This window comes from Eumetopias jubatus, unplaced genomic scaffold (genome assembly GCF_037043125.1).
Source record: "Eumetopias jubatus isolate StellerSeaLion01/CBP00866 unplaced genomic scaffold, mEumJub1_p1.0 scaffold_16, whole genome shotgun sequence".
NCBI lineage: Eukaryota > Metazoa > Chordata > Mammalia > Carnivora > Otariidae > Eumetopias > Eumetopias jubatus.
The window spans coordinates 89,239,751-89,266,892 of NW_028274822.1; the positions used below are offsets into that span (position 1 = coordinate 89,239,751).

Sequence of the window (27,142 nt, forward strand, 5' to 3'; positions counted from 1 at the left end):
GATGTATTTAAGTTAAGGATCTTAAGAAGAAAACATCCTGGATTTCTGGTGGCCCCTAAGTCCAGTAACTAGTGTCTTTATGAGAAGAAAAAAAAGGGAGATTTAAGACACACAGACACCGAGGAGAAGGCCACGTGGTGATGGAGGCAGGGATGGCCTGGAGCCCCCGGAGCTGGAAGATGTGAGGAAGGATCCTCCTCTAGAGCCTCTGGAAGGACTGTGACCCCACTGACACATTTCAGACTTCTGACCACGAAATCTGTGAGAGAATAGAGCTCTGCTCTTTGCGGTCATTTGTTATGGTGGCTCTGGAAACCTAGTAAGTCCCCTGTGTGCTTAGATTCAGGCGAAGAAAGGAGGCAGTTGGATTTGATGTAACAGAGCTGGGAAGACAAAAATAGATTTGCAGGCAGTGGTCTCATTGCTTTGAATCCTGAGACACCATTCACAAATGCTGGGGTGGCACTGCAGAGTTACTCTGAATTACAATAATAATACTAGAGTAAACTGCTCACTTTATAATCTTAATGCTGAGGCACATTAAGGAAAAGATGGTGAATAATTTATCGGACAGATTGGAAGGATGGCTTCAACATGCCCTCACGTCTTCTCTCTCGGCAGGGTCAGTGTGGGTAAAGTAGAGGCTAGGATGTGGTCTTCACAGAGTTCTGCTTCTGGCTGCCTTCTTCCAGCCGCTCCTAAGATAGAAATTCTAAAATGCTTTGAGTGAGAAAAGTGTCATTTTTGGTCAGGTCTGCCTGTGGGGACACACAGCCGCCTTTTCTTTGCAGATAAACTTTGTGAAAGTTTCTTCATCAGAAAGCTGTTCTGCAGTGAGTTTTCATTCTTGAGGGAAATACGATAGGCTCAGGATCAAAGGTTCTGAATGACCTTTCGGATTTAGTCTTTCCAAGGATGTGACTTCCTGCTCTGCCCTCCCCAAGTCACCTGCCCTTGATACCACGCCGTGTAGACTATGTGAGTTGTGGTACACACCAGATATATGGGTATTTACTCATCTCTTCAGACCCCCTAATGACTCCAGGTGTGTGCTAGACCCTGAGCATTACATAGCCCGTCCGGGAAGCAGCGTGTGAGTTCTGATACCACGTGCTAGAAGGAGGCATTTAGAAAGCCCCATGGGGACATATGTGAGGAAGCCGTTAATTCTGACTAGAGACGTCATCCGGGAAGGCTTCACGTAGGTGAGAACACTTTAGTAGAATCTTGAAGGATGCGTGGAGGTTTTCCACGCAACAAACGTGGGAGCACTGAAACTGGGAAGAGACCTTTATTGAGCACCTACTATGGGCCGGGCAGTGATCCCAGTGCTTTCAATGCCTCACCTTAGTTAAGCCTCGCGACTTCTTTATGCGGCAGAGGTGCCGGTACTGACCATCTCTGACAGGTAAGGAATGTGAATCAGAGTGCGTTTCAGTGACCTTCCCGAGAGACACAGGGGGGATGGGGACCGGGGGAGCCGGCTCCTGAGCCTGGCCCTGCACCCCCCACCCCCCACCACACTCCAGCTCTTCTCGGCGACAGGACCATCGGAAGCATTTGTAGCCCATGAGCAGGTAAGGAAAGTGTAGGTGTCTCATCCCCCCTGAGCTATACGTGATGCTTCAGAACTTCGGTTTCTTCTCAAAGTAGGATCCGTAGTGGACCTGTCATTGGTGACGGACCCACCTGTACCCCTCTGTCCTTCCTTCTCTGCTGCTTCATCCTTTCATGGCATCCGTCTCCTCCCTCCTTTTCTTCTGACCCAATATTTATTGAATGGAAGACCCGGGTGCAGGAATAGGGTCTTGTTTTGCACTATGTTTACTGAGGTATAATTGACACGCCATAAAATTCACCTGTTTTGCAGTTTGATGAGATATATGGGGAGTTCCCTCCCCAGCACCACCACAATAAAGAGATGGCACATTTCCATCACCCCCACAAGTTCCTTCTTGCCTCTGCTTAGCCAGTCCTTTCTCCCCTGCCAACCTCTGACAACTACTCATCTAATCTTTGTCACGCTCATTCTGCCTTTTGTAGAATCTCACACTAGTGGACTCATACAGTATGTGCTCCAGCTTCTTTCACTGAGCACAACTGCTTTCGGGTTCATCCAAGTTTTTGCAAATTATGAGTAGTTTGCTGAATGATACCTCATTGTGTGGGCATGCCGTACTTTGTTTATTCATTCACCAGCGGCCGTGTGGATTATTTCCAGTTTTTGGCTGTATGAGTAAACATTCTGGGTCCCTATCTGGCCATTTCTTTTCATTTCTTTGGGGTGAGCACATAGGAATCATTCCGTTGTCTTTTAGACTGAATATTTCCTGTCTAGACATATTTTCCCCCCCTTTACACACAATTCCGTCATCTGTAGCATTTCTGGGTCTGTTTCTATTGCTTGATTTTTCTCCTGGTTACCCGGTCATGTCAGATTGGCTCCTGTCCATTGTGAATTTCACCTTGTTGAGCGCCAGGTTTTGCTGTGCTCTTCTAGTCAGTGTTGACTTTGTTCTGGCTTGTGGATCAGCGTGATTCTTTTGAGGTGGCCTTTAAGCTTCCTCAGGGCAGGTCCAGAGCAGCCTTATTGGAGCTAATTTAGCTCCACTATTATGGCGACCCTCTGAGCATCCTGTCCAGCGTCCCCCATCTTGCAGCATTTCTCCAGTCTGGCTAAACTGGAACACAGACTGTCCAGCCCTGGGTGCATTCCAGAATCGTTCAGCTTTACTGCTTCTGGAGATTCTCTCCTCGCCCTTGCATGCACAGCTGAGTACTGAGCCAGGGACCCCAGAGGACCCTCTGCTTTGGGGTTAGGATACTTTCCCCACACATCGCTCCTTTCTCTCAGATAAACTATCTCCAAATTCTAGCTGCCTTCACCTCCCTGAACCCTGACCTCCATCGTCTGATCTCAACAAGAGGGTGGAGTTTTATTTGATTTTACTCTTCCTGTAGTAACCAAGGGACTCACCTTCGTGTTTCTTTATTTCTACCTGTTTTCATCGTGTCTGAAAATAATTGTTTCATGTATTTTTTCTGATTTTTCTAGTTACAGCAGGTGGGACATTTCTGGGTAATGAATGGAAGGGGAAGTCCAAGCATTAATTTTTGGTGGGTGAGGCTGATCAAAAGCAAGTAAATAAGTTAGGTAATTTCCAAATTGTGGTGATTTCTATGACATAAAATAGGGTAGTGTGTAAAAACAGTACAGGAATGAGACTAGTCAAAAAAGACCCTCCCTCTGGGGATTAATGAGAGAACCTAGAAAGGGCTTAGTGTTCTGTCTGGCACAGGGTTTTATGATTTTCATGTATTGATGTTATATTCTTCTTAACAAGCAGAATAGCATGGTGGCTATGGGCACAGACGCTGGAGTAAGACTTTCTGGGTTTTAGTTCTGGATCCAGCATTCAGTAATAAAATCTTGGGTGAGTTTTTGTGCCTCCATTTTCTCATCTGTAAAATGGGGACGACTAGGGTTTCTCCTCATAGATTTATTATGAGAATTATATGAATAAAAACACAAAGGTATAAATAGTGCCCACATACCATAACTATGCCATAGAATCTTCTGGGTTTTGTTGTTTTCCCCCTTACTTGTACGCCCAGCCATGCCCCGAGCAGGTGCTGAACAAATGATTTTGCTCTACTGGATTCCATAGGGAAGTCCCCAGGGATGTGACGGGTTGAGAAGCCCTGGCAGGCACACCCCACTTTCAGGGGCGCTTTGCCAGGGTCCTAGTGTGTGAGGGTGATCCTCGGTGCCACGGCTGAGCCCAGTGGCCTCAGCTACAGGCACAGGTTACAAGAGGCAGGGCTGGACCAGGACAGGCGAGCCCCATGGCTGACACAGAGGCACTGGTTGTACAGAAAGCCCTGTGGCTTGGATGTGAGGTCTGGGGGCTTCCTGTTCTCTTTGTTGCTGGCTCTGCCACCTTCCTGCTGATCACAGTCTGCCTTGATTCCACTGGCTCGCTAGCTCCCTGTCTTTCTCTGCTTGTCTCCATCATTTGTCTCTGTCCCTCTGCCCCTTCCCACTCTGCCTAGGTTGGTCTGTCTTTGTACATCTCCCTGTCTGTCTGTTTGTCCCCCTCTCTCTTGAGGACTGGATGTTCTCAGTCCTTCTGTCTGTCTGCCTTTTTCTTTCTCTTTCGGACCATAAGTTCTTCCCCCCTCCCATCCCCTCTCCTCCACCCCCCTGCTCCCGTCTTTGTCCCTCCCTTCCTCCCTCCTTCTCCATCCATCCTCACTTGGAAGGAGCCTGATGGAGGGACTGAGAATCAGCCCAAGCCAGCAGCCCAGGCTCCGCAGCTCACTGCAGTCATGGGGGCGCCAGCCAGTCCACAGTTACTGTATGGGGTGGGGGGCTTGTTCAGGTTAGAACCGAGTTCTCCTTGTGGGATCGGGTTTCAGAGGTGCTAAGCTTAACCTCAGGATCATTTCTCTCCGAGGCGCCATTAGATCTGGTTTAGGTTTTCACTGAACCGATGTCATCGACTTGCTGGTCCTCCGGCAGCCGAAAGTTGTGTTAAATTTCGACGTGGCTCACGCTGGTTCCTCCCCCTCCCAGGCAACAAAGAAGCACCACGTACAGGTTAGAGTTGTACGGAGGAAGTGCTAATCATGAAGCAGAGGAAGGAAATAAGAGAAAACACGTGTAATTGTCATCCAGAGCCGGGAGGCAGGAACACAGGACCCGCCCGAGCTGGGGGTGGCCCACCCGTAACCCCACGTGCATTCTGAGTGTGTCGCTGTGACTCGCACATGGTGTCCGTGACGCCGTCTTTCTCTTCCCTGAGCTTCGGGGTTTACCTTCCTCTCTGCCCCCACGTTTGCTGCCTCTGTCTAGCTTTTTTAAAATGTCTGTGTCTTTTTCTCTCCGTCTCTCTCTGTTGGACTTAAGCTTGTGTGTTGTCTGTGAGTCTCTCTAGCTTTCAGTCTGGCCCTTATGTCACCATGGGACGCTTTGGCTGCGGTCAACAGCTGAAACGTTGATAGGCCCCCCACCCCAGGCAGGGCGGGAGGCAGTGGTCCCTGTCTCCACAGAGCTTCCAGGCTTCTGGCCATCACTGGCTCCGATCCGCCCCCTGCAGACCCTCGGGATGCACAGAGAGGTGTCAGGACTCAGCTGTGTGCATCCTGCTTTGTGCAGTGGACAGCAACGTGGCTGTGAGGCCCACTGGGCAACCACCTTCCCAGTATGTGACCCCTAGCCTCATCCGTTAGGCGGCCCTTACCACCTCGCTGCCCCTAGTCACTGGTGTAGGTGAGCTTGCCGACACCTTGAGTGGCTGCTTGTCACACGTCCTTCCACACGGCTTTGGTCTTTTCCCTCCATGCTGCCACCCAGGAGATATCTGGACGAAACTTCCATGGAGACACATTGTATCAGCTCCTTCTGAGAGCCATCCTGTTAGAAATAACTTTCTCCATGTTATTCGGGGACTCATAAAGAGCTGAATTTTGAAATCACTTACTGCTTTGTGGATAATAAATTATTAGAATCCCAAAATAACTATCACGTGGAGGGAACTCGGCTGATTTCAGAGTTATATAATACACAGCAGTGGGATTGAAAATCATTGTTTCAGTTGGAGCCAGCATCCTTGTTTATCTCTGAGTGAAGCTTACATCTGTCTTGTAGCTTTAGAAATCAGAAGTCGGGGTGTCTGAGATCAAAACAGGGTCAGAGTTAGATTCCCATTCAGGGGCTGACAGTCCTGGGCCTTGCAGACTGTGGTCTGGACCCTCCCACACTGGGGGAGGGGCTGGAATGGAACCTGCTAGAAGCCACATGTGGTCATGGTGTGGGGCTTTGGGGCTACTTGGCTGGTTCTACTAAACCTTAAGTTTTGCATTTGTAAAATATCTTCTTACAAGGCGTTAAAATCAAGGCTTGTACAGTTCTGTCTTTTATCCTTACAGCTTTTGAATTAGGCGAAGAAATGGAGTGTTGGCTTTGTTTTACAGGTGAGGAGCTGAGAGGAGAATAGGGCGGCCAGGGTGATGGGCTTTGACGTCTGTGTGCTTTTGTTCACATCCTGCTTGGCTGCTTAGCAGAAGTGGGATTCTGGCCAATTAAAGGACCCTTTTCAGCCCTGGTTCCCTCATTTGCACAATGAGGGTGAAAATAGTAACCCTTCAGTAGGGACATTTGAGGATTGAGTCAGATATTAATATGACTGGTTAGTGTTTATCGAGTACTTATGATGTAGCAGGCTGTTCCCTAGTGTGATTTTTACTTTTAGATGTCAATACATATAATACTGTATTATAAATATGCATCATTATTAGCAGATAATGCACGTATATCACTTAGTATAGTGCCTGGCACTTACCTAAGTTTTTAAGGAAAGTTAGTTGTCATAAACGATGCTCCTTAGGCATTAACCATGTGCTGTGTCTTTATGCATTTATTCACTGATTTGATTCTTAATATTATTTTAAAATTTCCCAAGAGTCTGAATAAATGCATTTCCCAAATACCGTCAGCAAAATTCCCCAGAGGGCAACATCCTCTCTCTCTCTCTCTCTCTCTCTCTCTCTCTCTCTGTCTCTCTCCACGAACCCACAGTATTGCTGTTTTTATGAAATGTTTGAGTCCCACCCATGATGATCCTTTATCTGCAGATGCTTCACTGTGAATTTCTCCAACACTCTTGCACAGGTAGAATGAGATTATCAAAATCAGGAGGTTAATAATTGATACAAAGATTTACCTCGGCCCTAGACCTTACTCAGATTTCTTGGAGTGTCCCACTTGCGCTCATTATAGCAAAAGAAACATACCTGTTTTTCTGCTGGAGGACCTGGTCTGGGATCACACGTACATTTCTTATGTCTGTCTGTCCTCTTCAGTCTGGGCGTTTTTCAGTTTTTGAGTTTCAGACTGTGATGCCTTTGAAAGGTACAGGCTAGTTGTTTCATAAAATGTGCCCCAAATGTGACTTTGATATTCATTGTCAGATTCACTCTTTTTGGAAATGCTTCAGAAGTGATGTTAAGTCCTTTTTTAGGACTTTGGATGTCGGGTTTATCCTGCTAAGTGTTGTTATCTTTGATCACGTGGATGACGCAATGCATGCTGGGTTTTGGTGCCATGTAGTTACTGCTTTTCTCTTTGAAGTTAATAGGTCTTGTGCGCAGAGATACATTGGCACTATGTGACTATCCTGTTTCTGATCATATTTTTAATTACTAGTAGTGTTCATGCTGACTCTTGCCTGAAACAGTTACGGTAATAAATGGTGGTTGCCAGATGGTGGTATTTCAATTTCATCATTAGTTTTTTCATTTATTAGTTGGAATTCTACCCTAAGGATGTTTCCTTTCTCCCCTGTTTGTTTATATCACTATGGACTCAGAAGCTTTCATATATTATATATGTTATGTAATATGTTATATTATTATAATTACCTATTACAGTTATTTATAGTGTGGTAAGATTGTCCCCGGGTTGGCCAGGGTGAGTTCCTTCAAACAGTCTCCTGGGTCCTTTTGACATTTGTTCGAGCACTCACTCTGTTCCCTTCTGGCTCTACAGTATATTTTAGGCTCATTATCTTGTGCTTTCTGTCCTTCAGCCCTAGAATCAGCCGTTTCTCTGAGGATCTCTGTTTCCCTTTTCTTGGAGAAGGTATTTAGAACTAAAATCTGGGTCTAGGTGTGCTGATTGCTGAAGTGTAATTGCATCAAAGCCTGCTGAGCGAAGAGAACTAGGGAAAATGATATAAATCCACACCTGTATTTGCACACCCACAAACACGCACACACGCCCACACACGTCGTCCCCCATGAGTTCATGGCTATATCCCTACTTCCGGTTCATGACCAGAGCTCACTCTTACTCTTTCTTTTTTCCATTAAAAAATTTATTTATTTTAGGGAGAGAAAGAGAGAAAACATGAGTGGGAGGGGCAGAGGGAGAGAGAGAGAGAATCCCAAGCAGACTCTGCACTGAGGGTGGAGCCCGACCTGGGGCTCGACACGGGGCTCCATCTCACGACCCTGAGATCATGACCTGAGCTGAAACCAAGAGTCGGATGCCTAACTGACTGCGCCACCCAGTTGCCCCTCTTTTTTCCATTTTAAATTCACTTCTCTAGCAGTGAGATACCTGACTCTCATTATTACCAACATATCTTATTTGCTCAGTCCTGGAATGCCCTAAAGTAGTTTTGGAATTGCTAACCCATACTGTTGTGGAAAATGCACCTAACTAGAATTCAGTATGTGTTTACACATATTTTTATCTTTGGCCCGAGAGCATATAGTCAAAATAGAGTGCTGAAAGTTATATGCAACTCTTAGATTTTCATAGCTTAGAACAACGATGGTTTATTCTTGCTCACACTGCAGGTCCGACACACATCAGCTGGGGGCTTTGCACTGCATTATCCTTTCTCTGGACCCAGGTTGACAGAGAAACAACCCAATGTTGTTTCGTTAGATGAAACAACATCTAACGAATGGGTAAATAAAATGTGGGTCTATGCATACAATGGAATATTACTCAGCCATAAAAAGGAATGAAGTGCTGATGCAGGCTACAGATAGCCTTGAAAACTTCACCCTTTGTAAATTAAGCCAGACACAAAAGGGCATGTATAATATGATTCCATTTATATGAAATGTGCAGAGGAAGCAAATGCATAGAGGAAGCAAATGCAGATGGGTGGTTGTGAGGGACTTGGAGGGTAAGGAGAGGGTGAGGAGTGACGAGCATGTGCACGTGGTGTCAAATATTATGCAGCAGGTCAATGAATTGGATCCATACGTTGGTTAACAGTTGTGTGGTGTGCTTCAGTTCTCTCACCTGTAAAATGAGAATTTTTTCAAAGGATTTAAAAGGATGACAGACAGGAGCACCTGGGTGGCTCAGTCAGTCAAGCATCCGGCTCTTGGTTTTGGCTCAGGTCATGATCTCAGGGTCATGAGATTGAGCCCTGCAACGGGCTCTGCACTCAGCATGGAGTCTGCTGGAGATTCTCTTTCTCTGCCCCTCTGCCCCTCCGCCCACTTGTGAGCATGCATTCTCTCTCTCTCTCAAATAAATAAATAAATAAATAAATAAATAAATAAATAAAATCTTTTAAAAAAAGAAAAAAAGGGATGACAGATAAATAAGACATGCCCACCAGTTCTCTTTTTGGACACTTTGGCTGGATTTCACTGTCTCCTTGAATGTAGGTATGGGCAATGAAACTTGTGTGGAATGATGAGCTCAGGTCCAGTCAGAAGCTCTAAGAACACAAGACCTCTTGCCCTCTCTTTCTCTGCCCCAGCAACAGTGCCTACTCTGTCACTCTGGTCCAGAGTAAGGCAATGCAGTGCAGAGTCATGAAGATTTACACCTATGTCTTATTCTAAGAGTTTTATAGCTCTTCTTTTTAAAGATTTTATTATTTATTTATTTGACAGAGAGAGACACAGCGAGAGCGGGAACACAAGCAGGGGGAGTGGGAGAGGGAGAAGCAGGCTTCCCGCGGAGCAGGGAGCCCGATGCGGGGCTGGATCCCAGGACCCTGGGATCATGACCTGAGCCGAAGGCAGACGCTTAATGACTGAGCCACCCAGGCGCCCCGAGTTTTATAGCTCTTACATTTGTGTTTTTGATCCATTTTTAGTTAATTTTTATACATGGTGTGAGGTAGGGGTCCAGCTTTTTTTTTTTTCCCATGTGGATATTCAGTTATTCCAGCATCTTTTGTTGAAAAGACCGTTCTTTGAAACCTTTGAATTGTCTTGGCACCCTTGTCAAAAATCAATTGGCTGGAAATGGAAAATGTGAAGCTTTGTTTCTGGAAATTCAGTTATATTCAGAAAAGGGTGAGTCCTCCATCTTTTTTCTTTTTAAAGATCATTTTCAGTATTGGAGTCCCTTCATTTCCATATGGATTTTGAAATTAATTTGTCAATTTCTGTAAAAAAGCAGCTGGAAATTTCGTGGTGATTGCATCAACTACATAAATCACCTTGAGGAGTATTGTCATCTTAACATTATTAAGTATTTCAATCTATGAACCTGAGATGTTTTTGCATTTATTTAGGTATTGTTTAGTTCCTTTCAATGATATTTTGTAGTGTTCAGTGTACATTCTTACACTTTGGTTAAATTTATTTTAAGTAATTTATTATTGTTGATGCTATTGTACACAATAACTTACTTTTGCTTTAATTTCATTGGTTTCCTATATTGTTTTATCTTCCTTCTATTATTCTTTTCCACTCTAGTCTTCATTTGTAGAATTCTGTCACAGATGCTATCATAAACCAACAATACACTGAGAAAGAATTTTTCCAAGAAACAATTTTAGTGGCTCTCATACACAAAGAACTCTAAGAAATTCATTTAAAAAATACAAACAGGCAAATAGAAAAATGAAAGAATAATTAGAAAAATAACATAACCAAACAATTCACAGGAAAGCAGAGGCAAATAGACAATAAAAGTATGAGACAAATGTTCAACTTCCTTTTGAGTTCAGAGAAATATTAAAGTGGCAACAAAATGCCATTTTTTTTACCTTTCAATACTGACAAAAATTAAACAGATTGATCCCATAAAATGGTGGCAAGGATATGGAGCCACAGTCTCATGTATCACTGATAGATGTGGAAAGATTGAAAAACAATCTGGCAGTACTTATTAAAATGAAAAATGTGCATGCCCTTTGGGGTTTTGTTTTTGTTTTACAAGTTTATGCATTATGGTATGTTTACCACAAGTAGAGCTACCTTCTGTCATGGTCTGTTGCTCTTACAGCATCATGGAACTGTATTCCTTATGCTGTGCCTTTTATTCCTGTGACGTCTTCATCCACTCTATTCTTTATTCCTTTCTTCTTTCTGCTGCTTTTGGGTTTAATTTGCTCTTCTTTTTCTAATTCTTTAAGGTGGAAGCCCTAGGTTATTGGTTTGAGATTTTTTTTTTCTTTTTTATAATATAGGCATTTACAACCATAAATTTATCTCTAAGTACTACTTTCTCTGCATCTGATAAGTTTTGGTATGTTGTGTTTTTGTTTTCACTCATCTCAAAGCATTTTTCCAATTTCCCTTGTGATTTCTGCTTTGAAACCACTTATTGTTTAATGGAGGCTGTTTAACTTTCTCATGTTTGTGGATTTTCCACATTTTGTCCTCTTTTCTATTCTACTTTTACTCCATTCCTATAGGAGAAGACACTAGTGAATTTTCCACTTGCATTATTGTACTTTTCAACTCCAGGATTTCCATTTGGTTCTTTGGTTCATAATTATTCATAATTTATATTTCTTTATTGACATTCACTCATTGGTGAGATATTTTTCAAACTTTCCTTTGGTTCTTTAGACATGGTTTTTTTTTGGTTTTGTTTTTTAGTTCTTTGAATGTATTTGGGGAAATAGCTGGTTTAAGATATTTGCATCTTTGTCTAGTAAGTCCAACATCTGGGCTTCCTCAAGGACAGTTCTTCTTGATTGCTTTTTGTCCTCTGACTGGGCCATACTTTTTTGTTTGTTGGCATGTCTCCTAATTTTGTTGTTGTTCTTGTTGAGAAGAGGAAATTTTAAATAATATAAGGTAGCAACTCTGAAATTAGGTTATCTCTTTTTCCCTGGGTTTATATTTATTGTTGTGTGTTGTAGTAGTTTGTTTAGTGACTTTTATGAACAATTCTGTTAAGTCTCTATTCTTTGTTGTGTACGGTTGCTGAAGTCTTTGGCCCATGTGGTAGTCAGTCAATTATTGGACAGAGATTTTCCTAGACACTTGGAATCAGTAAGTGTCCCAGTCTTTACCAAGAGCCTTATTGTGTGTGTTGGGACATACACTCAATACTAGCCAGGCATTTGACAGCTCTACATTAGCTTTCACTTCCTGCTTTCATAGAACCTCAAAGTCAACAAGAGGTGAGAACTTAGAGCCTTCTCAGGGCTTTTTTGAGTATGAACACAGTCCTGAGCATGCACACAGCTCTAAATTAAGCATGGTCTTATAGATTCCCCAGGTATTAGCTTTTCAAAGCACCTCTGCACATCTCATTCATCATCTTTTCCTTTTAAGCTTTTGGGTTGGTCTTTTTTTTTTTTGCACCAAACTTTATTCACCACCCACAGGCAGCTATGAAGTTAAACAGTTGCCTACAATTGCTTTTAACAAATACCTCTAGGGTAAAAGTTTTTCACACTGGGTGAACTCAGAGTCCAGTCAAATACTGACAGCCTTGCAAGTGGGAATCTTCCAGGGGGCTATCAGACAAGTCAAATAATGGCAGTTCTTTGGGAATTAGGGTCTGAAAGGTCTCCAGCCCTGATCTGCTCTCTCCAGTGGCTTTTGTACTGCAAATCCAGTGGTTTTGACTGTGAACGTGGGCTGTAATTTTTTAAAGCTACTGTGGGGCTGAGAAGTAGGGGATGGGAATAAATCAAGTTAAAATGCCACAAAGTTCTCTTTTTTTTAAAACCAAGATTCAGCCATTTTTCTTGAATAAATGCTCTCCTGGTTGCATAAGACTTTCTTTTATTTCCAGAATTCTTTTTTTAAAAGATTTTATTTATTTATTTGACAGAGAGAGACACAGCAAGAGAGGGAACACAAGCAGCGGGAGTGGGAGAGGGAGAAGCAGGCTTCCCGCTGAGCAGGGATCCCGATGTGGGGCTCGATCCCAGGACCCTGGGATTATGACCTGAGCTGAAGGCAGAAGCTTAATGACTGAGCCACCCAGGTGCCCCTATTTCCAGAGTTCTAAAAAAGTTGATTTTGAGTTTTTTTTTTTTCAGTTTTCTCATTGCTTTTATGGAGAGAATTTTCGGATGTCCTTACTCTGCCATTTTCACTGATGCTGCTGTAGTGTGCAACATTAATGGAAACTCATCTTCATAAAGGAATATAAATATGCTTTCAAGACATAAAAGCTAGAGCTTTCACAAATAGGAGCAGAATAAAAGACCTGTATTTTGATAGATGGTGAATTTTTAGCTGTCTGTGGCACCAGGGAATGATTTAAATGTAATATATAACAAGATAAATTGCTTTCTCATTGTGTCAGAGGCAGGTAGGATTGCCTTTGGGATTTAGGGGGAGGCCATTAATGGACACTGGAAAACATGGTTGCAAAAATCTCAGTCACATAGGCAAAAACTAAAGGAAGAAATATAGCTGCAGAGGCATTTGAGATAAAATCATAAGCTTGGTTCAGTTGTGATTGGTTGTTATGAGAAATAAAGTCATCTCCCTTGAAACTCAGTTAGGCAAAATTATTGTGATGCCTTCCTTGAAGGCTGTGAGCTTCTACAGGGTAGAGATTAGTGTTCATTTTAGAGCCTAGCATGTTGCCTATTCTCACGTGTATTTGTCAAGACTTTCAGTTTAAGTTGGCTTACAATTAAAATTGGCTTAAGTAAAACAGTTTATTTTATATATCGAAATTTCTAAAGATAGCAGACACAGATATAGCTGGATTCAGAAACTCAGAAATCTTTCCCAAGAATCTGTCTTATCCTGCTCTTGTCTTTGATTTCCTTTGTTTGCATTTCACTTGAATCAGTCTTTGAGGACATGACACTGGCATACCTCAATGGGCCATATTTGGTTTGTGGGCTCATCTGTGAAGCCTGACTTTGTGGTCTGAGATCAGCACCATCTAAGCCACATTCATTGGTAGCAGAGTAGGATGATACCCAAAGGAAAATAAAATGTCATTACAAACAGAAGGTTGGATGGACGTTCAGCATCCATGAATGCTCATCAGGCAGAATTAATGCCTGCCCATTACATACAGCAAACACCCATATAGATTTTTTCATTGCATTATGAGTAGAATTTAGCCATTTGCTCTGGAATCATGATATAGTCTCTGTTCTTTGTATACATTGTAATCACACCCACACCCACACCACTGTCCCACCTTTGGTGAGTCCTCATTTCAACTTCTGCAGCGCTTCCTGCTTCCTGTCCTTGCTGTACCTCTTAAATATAAAGGTACATATAGTTCACGTCCCTGGTGGGAATGGGATACTCAGGAACATGGACTAGAGTTATATGCTTTTGGACTTAACTCCTTGAGCGTCCATACGGGGGAGAGGACATATGTAAAAAATTCCAACTTATTTTTTCATCTTTCTTAGACTGGGTTGGCATTGTTTACAACTGTTCATTACAAAGTTGATGTTTTTTATTGACAAGTAGCTATTATTTTTCAGGTTTACTATCAATGAATAATAAATCTATTCTTATAATACTAGGATTTATATTGGGAGGGTTGTTGAGTAAACTGAATGAGCAATTAATTACATGTAAAGTACTTAGAACACTGTCTATCATCATCATCATTATCACTCACTGACTCCATCTCTTACCCATCTTCAGGCTTAAGGTGGACAATGAGGGGCTGATTTAGAAAATTGAATGTGGGACCCACTTAGTGCTTGAGCTGAGGCGAGGGGCTCCAAGAGTGAAAGGAGCACTTGAAATAATAATCCATTGGGTTGATTCTGGTGGAGCCGACTGTTGAGTGTTTGGAGGATCTCAGTGCTGAGTCACATTGCCCAGTTCCCCACCGGCCTCTCTGGTTGGCTCTTTCTCTTCAGACAAGTATGAGCATCTTCAGCAGAGTCCCTTTGTGAACCTACCCAGTGGTTCTTTAATTCATTCATGGAGCCAATCTTTCATAGCATCTACGGCAGTACCTATATTTATTGAGCTCTTGTGGCTCATTTTATGCCAATTCTGTTCTAAGCTTTGTACACAGATAGTTTCATTAAACCTTCATGAGGTCATCACACGGTACATATTTTTATTATCCCCATATTCCAGATCAGGGAACTCAGGCACAGGGAGAGGTAAGTAACTTGTGGCGGACCTGGTAACGGACTATAAAAAGCCATTTACACACTGCCACCCCCTCCAGCTCCACTAGAGACGCCCACTTTCCCAGCCTCTTCTGCAGGTGGGCTGGCCATATAGGACAAGCTTTGGACTTCCTGATGAAAGGGGCAGGTGCAGCAGGTGCACTGCCTCCCCATCCCACCTTCTCCCTGGTGAGACAGTGGACATATGGCTGGTGTGATGGATGCCATCTTGTTTCCCTGAGGGAGTGGCCAAGAGAACTGCAGAGAAGTAGCCCTGGCCTCGTAGAGTCACTGGACCAGAGGCAGCAGCCATGATCCTCCAGACTCTGGTTATGTGAGAGGCGTCATTAAACCCATGTTGGGTTATTTCACTTAAGTCTCATTTTCCATGAATGCAGATCCACTGAAACAGAGGCTGAGCCAGTTTCAAACCCAGGCAGTCCAGGTCCAGAATCCGTGCCTGTGAGCTCTCTTCTGCACTGCTTCTCACACACCAGATACCGTCCCTTGTTCTGTGGATGCAAGGCAGGTCAGAACAGAGGTGGCTGAGACCCTTGGGGAGTTTACAGTCTGATGAATAGTTAGAGATGGAAACATAAACACAAGATAAACATACGGGGAGCATTGGTGGCTATTCCCATGCAGGGCAAACTTGGTGGTGCTCATTCACACTGTGGAGGGCGGGAAAGTCCCGTTCCTCTGAAGAAGTGGGCCCGGAGGCTGGGATGGGAGGGTGGCAGGAGCAGAGGCGGGTGTGGTGGGGGGCTCTGCATGGGGAAGAGCAGGAGGCACGCTGAACGCGCACTGCAGTGGGAGAGAAGTAGGAGAAGCCCGTGAGGCTCCCCATGGGGAGGGGCCGTGGGAAGGGCCAGAGGCCAGAGGGTGGGCCAGAGTCAGATCACCCCTGGCGGGGAGTGTGCGCTCTCTCTTAAGAACAAAGAGGAAGACACTTTCAAAGAGTTTCGGTCTAGGGCAGAGATGATCTGCATTCTGTTGAGATGTAAAAGATTCTCTTCAGCTGTCGTGCGTGGGGAGAGTGGACACAGGAGGTGGGTTGGGGCCGTGGGGGCTGTCCCAGTGAGGACAGTCTGGGGGGGGTGGTCATGGAGATGGCAAGAATGTGACAGGCAGGACATAAGTCATGAGGGTGGACCCTACAGGACCCCGGGAATCGGCAGAGGAAGTGAGAAAAGAACATGAAGCCAGAGCTCACAGATCCGTGGGCTTGGAGGGGACCTGGGGGCCCTTGGAGGCTCGGGGGAGAGGAAGGGTACCGGCGGTGGGCTCAGGAGTACAGAGCTTGATATTCTGGGACCAGTGCGCTTCTGTTATTTGTGCTGTTGTCTTCTTCTTTTATTTTCAAGATTTTATTAGAGAGAGTGAGTGAGCAGGGGGAGGGGGGCAAGCAGACTCCATGCTGAGTGCAGAGCCCACGCAGGGCCCGATCCCACGACCTTGAGATCATGACCTGAGCTGAAATCCAGAGTTGGCCACTTAACTGACAGAGCCACCCAGGCGCCCTCTTATTTGTCTTCTTCATTTGAAATGACACTGAGGGCCATGTTCGTTGCGTTAATAAGCTCTGAGCATAGGCAGTCACTTACCAAGTGACCTTGAGTGGAGATCTGGTGAATGTTGGAAGGCACCCCGTGCAGTGTGTGAGCCCCTCTGCAAGCTGGGGCGTGGGGGGTGACGGGAGGGGCCCTGGGGGGATGTGACCCTGCCCTGCCCCTGCCCCTGGGGGTGGAGAAGGAGGTCTAGTGGTCAGGTTTCCTGAGCTCAGTCTGGGATGGAATGCTTCTGACTCCAGAATTTCTGTGTTGCGAGGCCTGGGGAGTTGGTCCACGCCGATGGAGTTTTAGGGGCAGGACGTGAGCTAAAGTATAACTAGTCAGTCCGGTGACTCCTGCCTACTGGCGGGCTTCCTTGTGTGTGACCTGCGCCCTCTGTTCTCCTGTGCAGGATACGGAGGTGCTGAACACGGCCGTCCTCACGGGGAAGCCTGTCGCGGTTCCCGTCAAGGTCGTGGGCATTCAGGAGGATGGCTCCGTGGTGGACGTGTTGGAGGCTGTGGAGTGCAGGTCTGCGGATGAAGACGTCGTGAAGGTACAAGGGGCCTTACCGCCGATCCTGCCAGGGGTCCGGTCCTCTGGGGGGCCGTCCCTCTGTCCCAGGGTCTCGTGGGGCTGGAGCCAGGGTGACCACACTGAGGAGTGGGGGACTGACCCCTCCAGAGGAGACCTGTTTCCCTCCCCGGAGTGGGGAACCCTGGTGTCTTAAGCAGAAATAATTTTCTTCCCCTTCTTTTGATCATAGGACAATATTTCCCTAGTTTTAGCAATCCACATGTCATCTCAATGTTTGCCAACTTCCTTTGTAAATAATATTATTTACTCAACAGATTTTCTTTAAATGCGTCACTTTTTTTAACTTAATACTAATTTAGCTTCTGAAGGGAAGGAAAAATTCTTCTTCAACCCTTCATGTTCTTCCAGCTGGACTAAGAATTAAATTGACACGAGACAGATTAACAGGAGAAAAATCCCAAAGTTTTATGAAGTGTGCACAGAGGCCCAGTCATGAAATTGAGACCTAAAGAAATGACCATGGCAGGCAGTTTTTGTACTTTTTAGACAGAGAAGAATGAATCTGGGAGGACCTGACAGGACAAAGAGAACTTCACTTTGGGGGAAGAATTCAGTAAGGAATTCTATCAGACAGGCACTCTGACTCAGCTAAGGCACACACCTAGTAAGGAATGCTAGAAAGAATGTGGGCTGGGGTAGTAAATTAGTAAAAAGTAACAAGGGGTGTTTACACAGCTTTCTTGTCTTTCTTACCACTCTCTCTAAATTTCCAAGCTCAGTGATGAGGATGTTTCTTTACTTCCGGGCACTGGGAGGGCATCTTTCACATGGGAAATTTTGGGGTGCAGAGGGGAGGGGCTGAGTGTCCTTGCACAGGTTGTCTCTTAAGTCTTTTATTTAAAATAACCCATATGGGGGGTGGAGCAAGATGGCGGAGGAGTAGGAGACCTGGATTTCGTCTGGTCTCAGGAATTCAGCTGAATAGGGATCAAACCATTCTGAACACCTACGAACTCAACAGGAGATCGAAGAGGAGAGTAGCAGCAACTCTCTGAACAGAGAAGCGACCCCTTACTGGAAGGTAGGACGTGCGGAGAAGTGAATCCGAGGCGATATTCGGGAGGATAGACGGCGGGGGAGGGGGCCTCCGACGGCCGCTTCTGGCAAGTGCTAGAGCCGCGGGGCACAAAATCGGACCTTTTAGAAGCCGGCTCCGCTGAGGGACGTCGCTGCAGTGGCTAAGCGGGGGGTGGAACCCTCGCGGGACAGTGTGGTCTCAGGACCCTCGGGGTCACAGAAAGACCGGGGGAGCCTGAGTGCGGCAGAGCTCCCAGGGATCGGAGCGGGGAAGCCGGCTGCAGAGACGGAGCCGAGGCGCGGGCTCTCAGCTCGGGGTGGCCATAAACTGTGATCCGCGGCCCAGTCGGGCCACTGCTCCTCCAGCAGGGACCCAACAAGCGGCAGAGCTGGGGAGACTCCCCTTCCTCCCCGGGGAGGAGCGGCGCGGGAGCGCACCGCAGGGATCTGCTGGGTTTGGAGACTCCACATGGGGTCGGGGGCCAGAGATAGAAACGCTCGGTCACAGGCCAGGTGAGCACGGAGTGCGGCCGGAGACCGGGGACACGGGAGTGACTGTTGTTCTCTGGGGGCGCACTGAGGAGCGGGGCCCCGAGTTCTCAGCTCCTCCGGGTGGAGATTGGGAGGCCACCATTTTCACCCTGGGCCTCCAAAGCTGTACCGAGAGCTTGCAGGGAACAAAAGCTCCTGAGAGCAAACCCGAGCAGCTTGCTTAGCCCGGACCGACAAGGGCGGGGCAATTCCGCCTCCGGCAAAGACATTTGGGAACCACGGCAACAGGCCCCTCCCCCAGAAGATCAGCACGAACAGCCAGCAAGCCAAGACCAAGTTGACCGATCAAGGAGAACGGGAGAACTCCAGCGCTAGGGGAATACTGCACATAGAATTCACGGCTTTTTTACCATGATTCATTAGTTTTTCAAAGTTAATTTTTTTAACTGTTTTTTGTGTGTTTTTTTAATCTTTCTTTTTCGCTTTTTCAACCAACATCTTATCAATCCCTTTTTTAAAAAAACATTTTTATTTTTCATTTTTAGACTCATATTTTATCCCTTCATAGTAGTTACCCTTATTTTTGGCATATATATATATATATATATATATATATATATATATATATATATAAGTTCTTCTCTCTCTAAAATTTTGAGATACAGTTTCTTCTAACAGATCAAAATATACCCTAAGTAACTAGTGTATGGCTTTGTTCTAGTCTCCTGCCTGATCACAGTCTCCCTTTTTTTTTTTTTAAATCTTCTTCTTTCTTCTTTCAAACAACTTCTTACTTTATCAATTCTGTTTATAAAACCTTTTATAATTTTCATCTTTACAGTCATCTTCCATCCCTTCATTGTATCAACCCTTATTTTGTACATATATAATTCTTTCTTCCTTTAAAATTTTAGGAGGCACTTTCTTCTAACAGACCAAAATATGGCCAAAATCTAGTGCGTGGCACTGATCTATGCACTAGCCTGATCATATTTGATCATATTCTGTTTTTTTTTTGTTTTGTTGTTTTTGTTTATTTTTATCTTTTTCTTTTTTTTCTCTCTTTCTTTTTTCTTTCTTTCCCTTTCTTTTCCCCTGGTTTTAGGTCTTTTCTGATTTGTATAGAGTATATTTGCTGGGGACATTGTTAACGTGTTAGCATTCTGTTCTCTCATTCATCTGTTCTCCTCTGGACAAAATGACAAGACGAACAAAATCACCTCAGCAAAAAGAACAAGAGGTAGTACCGTCTGCCAGGGACCTACTCAATACGGACATTAGTACAATGTCGGACCTAGAGTTCAGAATCATGACTTTAAAGATACTAGCTGGGCTTGAAAAAAGCATGGAAGTTATTAGAGAAACCCTTTCTGGAGAAATAAAAGAACTAAAATCTAACCAACTCGAAATCAAAAAGGCTATTGATGAGGTGCAATAAAAAATGGGGGCACTAACTGCTAGGATAAATGAGGCAGAAGAGAGAATCAGCAATATAGAAGACCAAATGATGGAAAATAAAGAGGCTGAGAAAAAGAGAGAGAAACAACTACAGATTCACGAGGGCAGAATTCGAGAGATAAGCGATACGATAAGATGAAGCAACATTAGAATAATTGGGATCCCAGAAGAAGAAGAAAGAGAGAGAGGGGCAGAAGGTATATTGGAGCAAATAATAGCGGAGAACTTCCCTAATGTGGGGAAGGAAACAGGCATCAAAATCCAGGAGGCACAGAGAACCCCTCTCAAAATCAATAAAAATAGGTCAACACCCCGACATCTAATAATAAAACTTACGAGTCTCAGAGACAAAGAGAAAATCCTGAAAGCAGCTCGGGAGAAGAGATATGTAACCTACAATGGTAGAAACATTAGATCGGCAACAGACCTATCCACAGAGAACTGGCAGGCCAGAAAGGACTGGCATGATATCTTCAGAGCACTAAACGAGAAAAATATGCAGGCAAGAATACTATATCCAGCTAGGCTGTCATTGAAAATAGAAGGAGAGGTAAAAAGCTTCCAGGACAAACAAAAACTAAAGGAATTTGCAAACACAAAACCAGCCCTACAAGAAATATTGAAAGGGGTCCTCTAAGCAAAGAGAGAGCCTAAAAGCAGCATAGATCAGAAAGGAACACAGACAATATACAGTCACAGTCACCTTACAGGCAATACAATGGCACTAAATTCATATCTTTCAATAGTTACCCTGAATGTAAATGGGCTCAATGCCCCAATCAAAAGACACAGGCTATCAGATTGGATTAAAAAACAAGACCCATCAATATGCTGTCTGCAAGAGACTCATTTTAGACCCAAAGACATGCCCAGATTGAAAGTGAGGGGGTGGAAAACCATTTACCATGCTAATGGACACCAAAAGAAAGCTGGGGTGGCAATCCTTAGATCAGACAAATTAGATTTCAAAACTAAGACTGTAATAAGAGATGAAGAAGGACACTATATCTTACTTAAAGGGTCTATCCAACAAGAAGATCTAACAATTGTAAATATCTATGCCCCTAACGTGGGAGCAGCCAATTATATAAGGAAATTAATAACAAAAGCAAAGAAACACATTGACAACAATACAGTAATAGTGGGGGACTTTAACACCCCCCTGACTGAAATGGACAGATCATCTAAGCAAAAGATCAACAAGGAAATAAAGACTTTAAATGACACACTGGACCAAATGGACTTCACAGACATATTCACAACATTCCATCCCAAAGCAATGGAATACATATTCTTCTCTAGTGCCCATGGAACATTCTCCAGAAATGATCACATCCTAGGTCACAAATCAGGTCTCAACCAATACCAAAAGATTGGGATTATTCCCTGCATATTTTCAGACCACAATGCTATGACTAGAACTCAATCACAAGAGGAAAGTCGGAAAGAACTCAAATACATGGAGGCTAAAGAGCATCCTACTGAAGAATGAATGGGTCAACCAGGGAATTAAAGAAGAATTAAAAAAATTCCTGGAAACCAATGAAAATGAAAACACAACTGTTCAAAATCTTTGGGATACAGCAAAGGCAGTACTGAGAGGAAAGTCTATAGCAATACAAGCCTTTCTCAAGAAACAAGAAAGGTCTCAAATACACAACCTAACCCTACACCTAAAGGAGCTAGAGAAAGAACAGCAAATAAAGCCTAAACCCAGCAGGAGAAGAGAAATAATAAAGATCAGAGCAGAAATCAATGAAATAGAAACCAAAAGAACAGTAGAACATATCAACAAAACTAGGAGCTGGTTCTTTGAAAGAATTAACAAGATTGATAAACCCCTGGCCAGACTTATCAAAAAGAAAAGAGAAAGGACCCACATCAACAAAATCATGAATGAAAGAGGAGAGATCAAAACCAACACCAAAGAAATACAATTATAAGAACATAATATGAGCAACTCTATGCCAGCAAATTAGATAACCTGGAAGAAATGGGTGCATTCTTAGAGATGTATCAACTACCAAAATTGAACCAGGAAGAAACAGAAAACCTGAACAGACCTATAACCACTAAGGAAATTGAAGCAGTCATCAAAAATCTCCCAACAAACAAAAGCCCGGGGCCAGATGGCTTCCCAGGGGAATTCTATCAGACATTTCAAGAAGAATTAATACCTATTCTCCTGAAACTGTTCCAAAAAATAGAAATGGAAGGAAAACTTCCAAACTCATTTTATGAGGCCAGCATGACCTTGATCCCAAAACCAAACAAAGACCCCATCAAAAAGGAGAAATACAGACCAATATCCTTGATGAACATGGATGCAAAACTTCTCACTAAAATGCTAGCCAATAGGATCCAACAGTACATTAAAAGGATTATTCACCACGACCAAGTGGGATTTATCCCTGGGCTGCAAGGTTGGTTCAACATCTGCAAATCAATCGATGTAATGCAATACATTAACAAAAGAAAGAACAAGAACCATATGATCTTCTCAATGGATGCAGAAAAAGCATTTGACAAAGTACAGCATCCTTTCTTGATCAAAACTCTTCAGAGTATAGGGATAGAGGGTACATACCTCAATATCATAAAAGCCATCTATGAAAAACCTACAGCGAATATCATTCTCAATGGGGAAAAGCTGAGAGCTTTTCCCCTAAGGTCAGGAACGCGGCAGGGATGTCCACTCTCACCACTGCTATTCAACATAGTATTAGAAGTCCTAGCCACAGCAATCAGACAACAAAAAGAAATCCAAGACATCCAAATCAGCAAAGAAGAAGTCAAACTCTCACTCTTTGCAGAGGATATGATACTGTATGTGGAAAACCCAAAAGACTCCACCCCAAAACTGCTAGAACTCATACAGGAATTCAGTAACGTGGCAGGATATAAAATCAATGCACAGAAATCAGTGGCATTCCTATACACCAACAACAAGACAGAAGACAGACAAATCAAGGAGTCGATCCCATTTACAATTGCACCCAAAACCATAAGATACCTAGGAATAAATCTAACCAAAGAGGCAAAGGATCTGTACTCAGAAAACTATAAAATACTCATGAAAGAAATTGAAGAAGACACAAAGAAATGGAAAAATGTTCCATGCTCATGGATTGGAAGAACAAACATTGTGAAGATGTCAATGCTACCTAGAGCAATCTACACATTCAATGCAATCCCCATCAAAATACCATCCACTTTTTTCAAAGAAATGGAACAAATAATCCTAAAATTTATATGGAACCAGAAGAGACCCCGAATAGCCAGAGGAATATTGAAAAAGAAAAGCAAAGCTGGCGGCATCACAATTCCGGACTTCCAGCTCTATTACAAAGCTGTCATCATCAAGACAGTATGGTACTGGCACAAAAACAGACACATCGATCAATGGAACAGAATAGAGAGCCCAGAAATGGACCCTCCACTCTATGGTCAACTCATCTTTGACAAAGCAGGAAAGAATGTCCAATGGCAAAAAGACAGTCTCTTCAACAAATGGTGTAAGGAAAATTGGACAGCCACATGCAGAAGAATGAAACTGGACCATTTCCTTACACCACACACAAAAATAGACTCCAAATGTTTGAAAGACCTAAACGTGAGACAGGAGTCCATCCAAATCCTAAAGGAGAACACAGGTAGCAACCTCTTTGACCTCAGCCGCAGCAACTTCTTCCTAGAAACATCGCCAAAGGCAAGGGAAGCCAGGGCAAAAATGAACTATTGGGATTTCATCAAGATAAAATCTTTTGCACAGCAAAAGAAACAGTCCACAAAACCAAAAGACAACCGACAGAATGGGAGAAAATATTTGCAAATGACATATCCAATAAAGGGCTAGTATCCAAAATCTATAAAGAACTTATCAAAGTCAACACCCAAAGAACAAATAATCCAATCAAGAAATGGGCAGAAGACATGAACAGACATTTTTCCAAAGAAGACATCCAAATGGCCAACAGACATATGAAAAAGTGCTCCACATCGCTCGGCATCAGGGAAATCCAAATTAAAACCTCCATGAGATACCACCTCACACCCGTCAGAATGGCTAGAATTAATAAGTCAGGAAACGACAGATGTTGGCGGGGATGCGGAGAAAGGGGAACCCCCCTACACTGTCGGTGGGAATGCAAGCTGGTGCAACCCCTCTGGAAAACAGTATGGAGGTTCCTCAAACAGTTGAAAATAGAGCTACCATAGGATCCAGCAATTGCACTACTGGGTATTTACCACAAAGATACAAATGTAGGGATCCGAAGGGGTACGTGCACCCCAATGTTTATAGCAGCAATATCCACAATAGCCAGACTGTGGAAAGAGGCAAGATGTCCATCGACTGATGAATGGATAAAGAAGAGGTGGTATATATACACAATGGAATAGTATGCAGCCATCAAAAGGAATGAGATCTTGCCATTTGCAACGACATGGATGGAACTGGAGGGTGTTGCTGAGTGAAATAAGTCAATCAGAGAACGACATGTATCATATGACCTCACTGATATGAGGAATTCTTAATCTCAGGAAACAAACTGAGGGTTGCTGGAGTGGTGGGGGGTGGGCGGGAGGGGGTGGCTGGGTGAGAGACATTGGGGAGGGTATGTGCTATGGTGAGCACTGGATTGTGCAATACTGTTGAATCACAGATCTGTACCTGTGAAACAAATAATGCAATATATGTTAAGAAAAAAAAAAGAAGAAGATAGCAGGAGGGGAAGAATGAAGGGGAATAAGTCGGAGGGGGAGACGAACCATGAGAGACGATGGACTCTGAAAAACAAACTGAGGTTTCTAGAGGGGAGGGGGGTGGGGGGATGGGTTAGCCTGGTGATGGGTATTAAAGAGGGCACATTCTGCATGGAGCACTGGGTGTTATGCACAAAGAATGAATCATGGAACACTACATCAAGAACGAATGATGTAATGTATGGTGATTAACATAATAAAAAAATTAAAAAATTAAAAAATTAAAAAAACTAATGATGTAATATATGGTGAATAACATAACAATAAAAAATTAAAAAAAATAAAATAACCCATATGCCCCTATGCCTCATTATAAAGACATTACAGTCCAGGGTCTTGATGTGTTAATTTTTTGTTAATATACATTAAAATAGATGACTGTTCAAATAAAAGTCCCTCCATGTGCCTCCTAACTTAATTTGGGTACCAGTGGAATTCAGCTCATGGTGGGTAATCTGGCCATGGGGCATTTCCTCTGGGTTCTTCTTTTTAATTAGCTGGATTTATGACTCCAAATTCAGCCAGGAATCAGCCCATGGATTATTTCATGTTCTTTGCAGGGATCTGTGTGAACCACCTAATTTAGAGCTTCTGCCTGTTTTTTCTTGGCACACTAGTTGGCCATTTCCTTTTGCAGGAGACACCTCACAGAGAAAGGACTTGAAGCTTCCCAACTGTCCTTTCTCCCTCAAGTTGCTAAGGGAGCCCCCTGGGGCCCATCCATTCATTCTAGAATAATAAGGCAGTAGGTTCTGTCTTCCCTCACGTTCCGCAGGTTCTTGTTTAGAGGGAAATGAAACTTGGTCCCAGGCTGAAGAACTTCATGGTAGACAGAAAAACCTCTAGGGTTCTCCTTGTGGTGGAAAAGATTTGGGAGGGGCCGATTCTTCTGGTGGTGACCTACAGGAGGCTCTGCCTTAAGCCAGAGATGGTTTTGATAAAGAAGAATTGATGTGTCTGTGAGGCCTAATTAAAAAAAAAAGTTAATCCTTAGGAAACCCAAATTTGGCACAGCCTGCTTCCTGGGCTTGGAATACTAATTCTCCCTGGAGACAGAAGGGGGATTGGCTTCAAAGCATAGGCAGCCTTGCCCTGGGGCTCCTGGCGGGCCTTGTACTCTGTGGGCAGTTTTGATTAAACAAATCTAAAGCCTGCTGTATTCAGAGTTGAGGAAGATCTGAGCCAAGTCATACAAGCTCCTCCCCACAGAAGGAGAAATACTGATGGTGCATCGTCCTTGATTGCCTTTGACAATGCACGTTATTTACTGTCCCCATGTCATTCCAGAGGGAGACATGGGGGGTGACATATGGAGATGGCATCTGCGGGATGCGGCCCAAACAAATGGACTACATCTGCAGTCCCCTATACCTGTGCTCCCTCCCGAGAGCCTAGGGGAGCCCCCCAGAGCGAGGGGCCCCCCCTCTGCTGCCCGGGAGAGCTTTGCCCTCCCGTACTGCCTTATACTTGCTCGCTTCCCCTGCAGAGTCGTGAACTAGAAATATCCTCCGCCCAGCCTGATAGATACATTGCTTTGGAAGACAATAGTTTTGGGGTTTTTTGTTTTTGTTTTTTACTTAACTGTCACTTTTGTGGCCTCACGAAGATGGAGCTTTCTTCGAGCAAATTATGACCTGATCTTCAGAACAAATGAGTGAGCAGACCATCAAGCTCAGAGCTGCTTCTCAGACTTTTCTAGGGGAGCCCGGGCTCTATTGCAAATCCTGGGGCCCAAGTCAAGGGAGGGGTGTTAATTAATTAGCTGTGTTGCATTTGCCATGGGTTTAGTGTCAGTATTTTTAGTAAATGTCACCTCCACTTTGAGACAAACAGCATCACCTGCAGAGCTGCACCCTGGCCTTGGCATCCTCCCAGGGGCATTTCCAACCGTGGGGGACATTTGTTAGCCCCCACGGGGAGACCCCCTCTTAGCCTGCACAGGTGTCATTCAGTTACTCCTTCATGATTGCAGAAAACACTGTGTGCTCCCCAGGGAGAATCTTGCAAGGTTCACCAAAGATCTTTGTGCCTTGGAAGTTCTATGCATTGGGACTGTGATTTAGGTAAGGGAATAAGTATGAATTTAGGAAGATGTAAATTGTAAACGGATTGGCTTCTTTGACTTGGGATTGAATGACTTTGGGAGTACACAATCTGAGGACACACATAATTTCAAAAGGCTGGAAGCTTGGCCTAATCTGGCAAGATTGGGAAGGATAAATTTTAAGTTTTAACTTCTATGTAAAAAACCACATACCCAGTAGAGGATGCATCTTAACAGTAGTGTGTGTGTGTGTGTGTGTGTGTGTGTGTGTGTGTGTGTGTGTGTGTATCTATTTAATTTTTTGCCACCCTGTAAAAATTGTCAAACTCACATAGAAATCTGGGTTTCCAGCTTCTTATGAAAATCACAAGGTCAGGTTG

At 44.0% G+C, this 27,142-nt stretch overlaps 1 protein-coding gene across 1 annotated transcript in view; it reads left to right on the forward strand.

Moving 5' to 3' along the window:
- TMEM132B (transmembrane protein 132B) overlaps positions 1 to 27,142 on the forward strand; it is a 221,093-nt gene that overhangs the window by 158,797 nt on the left and 35,154 nt on the right. The window contains exon 4 of the mRNA XM_088019419.1: positions 16,803 to 16,946. Within this exon, the coding sequence (XP_087875545.1) occupies positions 16,803 to 16,946 (144 nt within the window). The remainder of the gene's footprint in view (positions 1 to 16,802; positions 16,947 to 27,142) is intronic.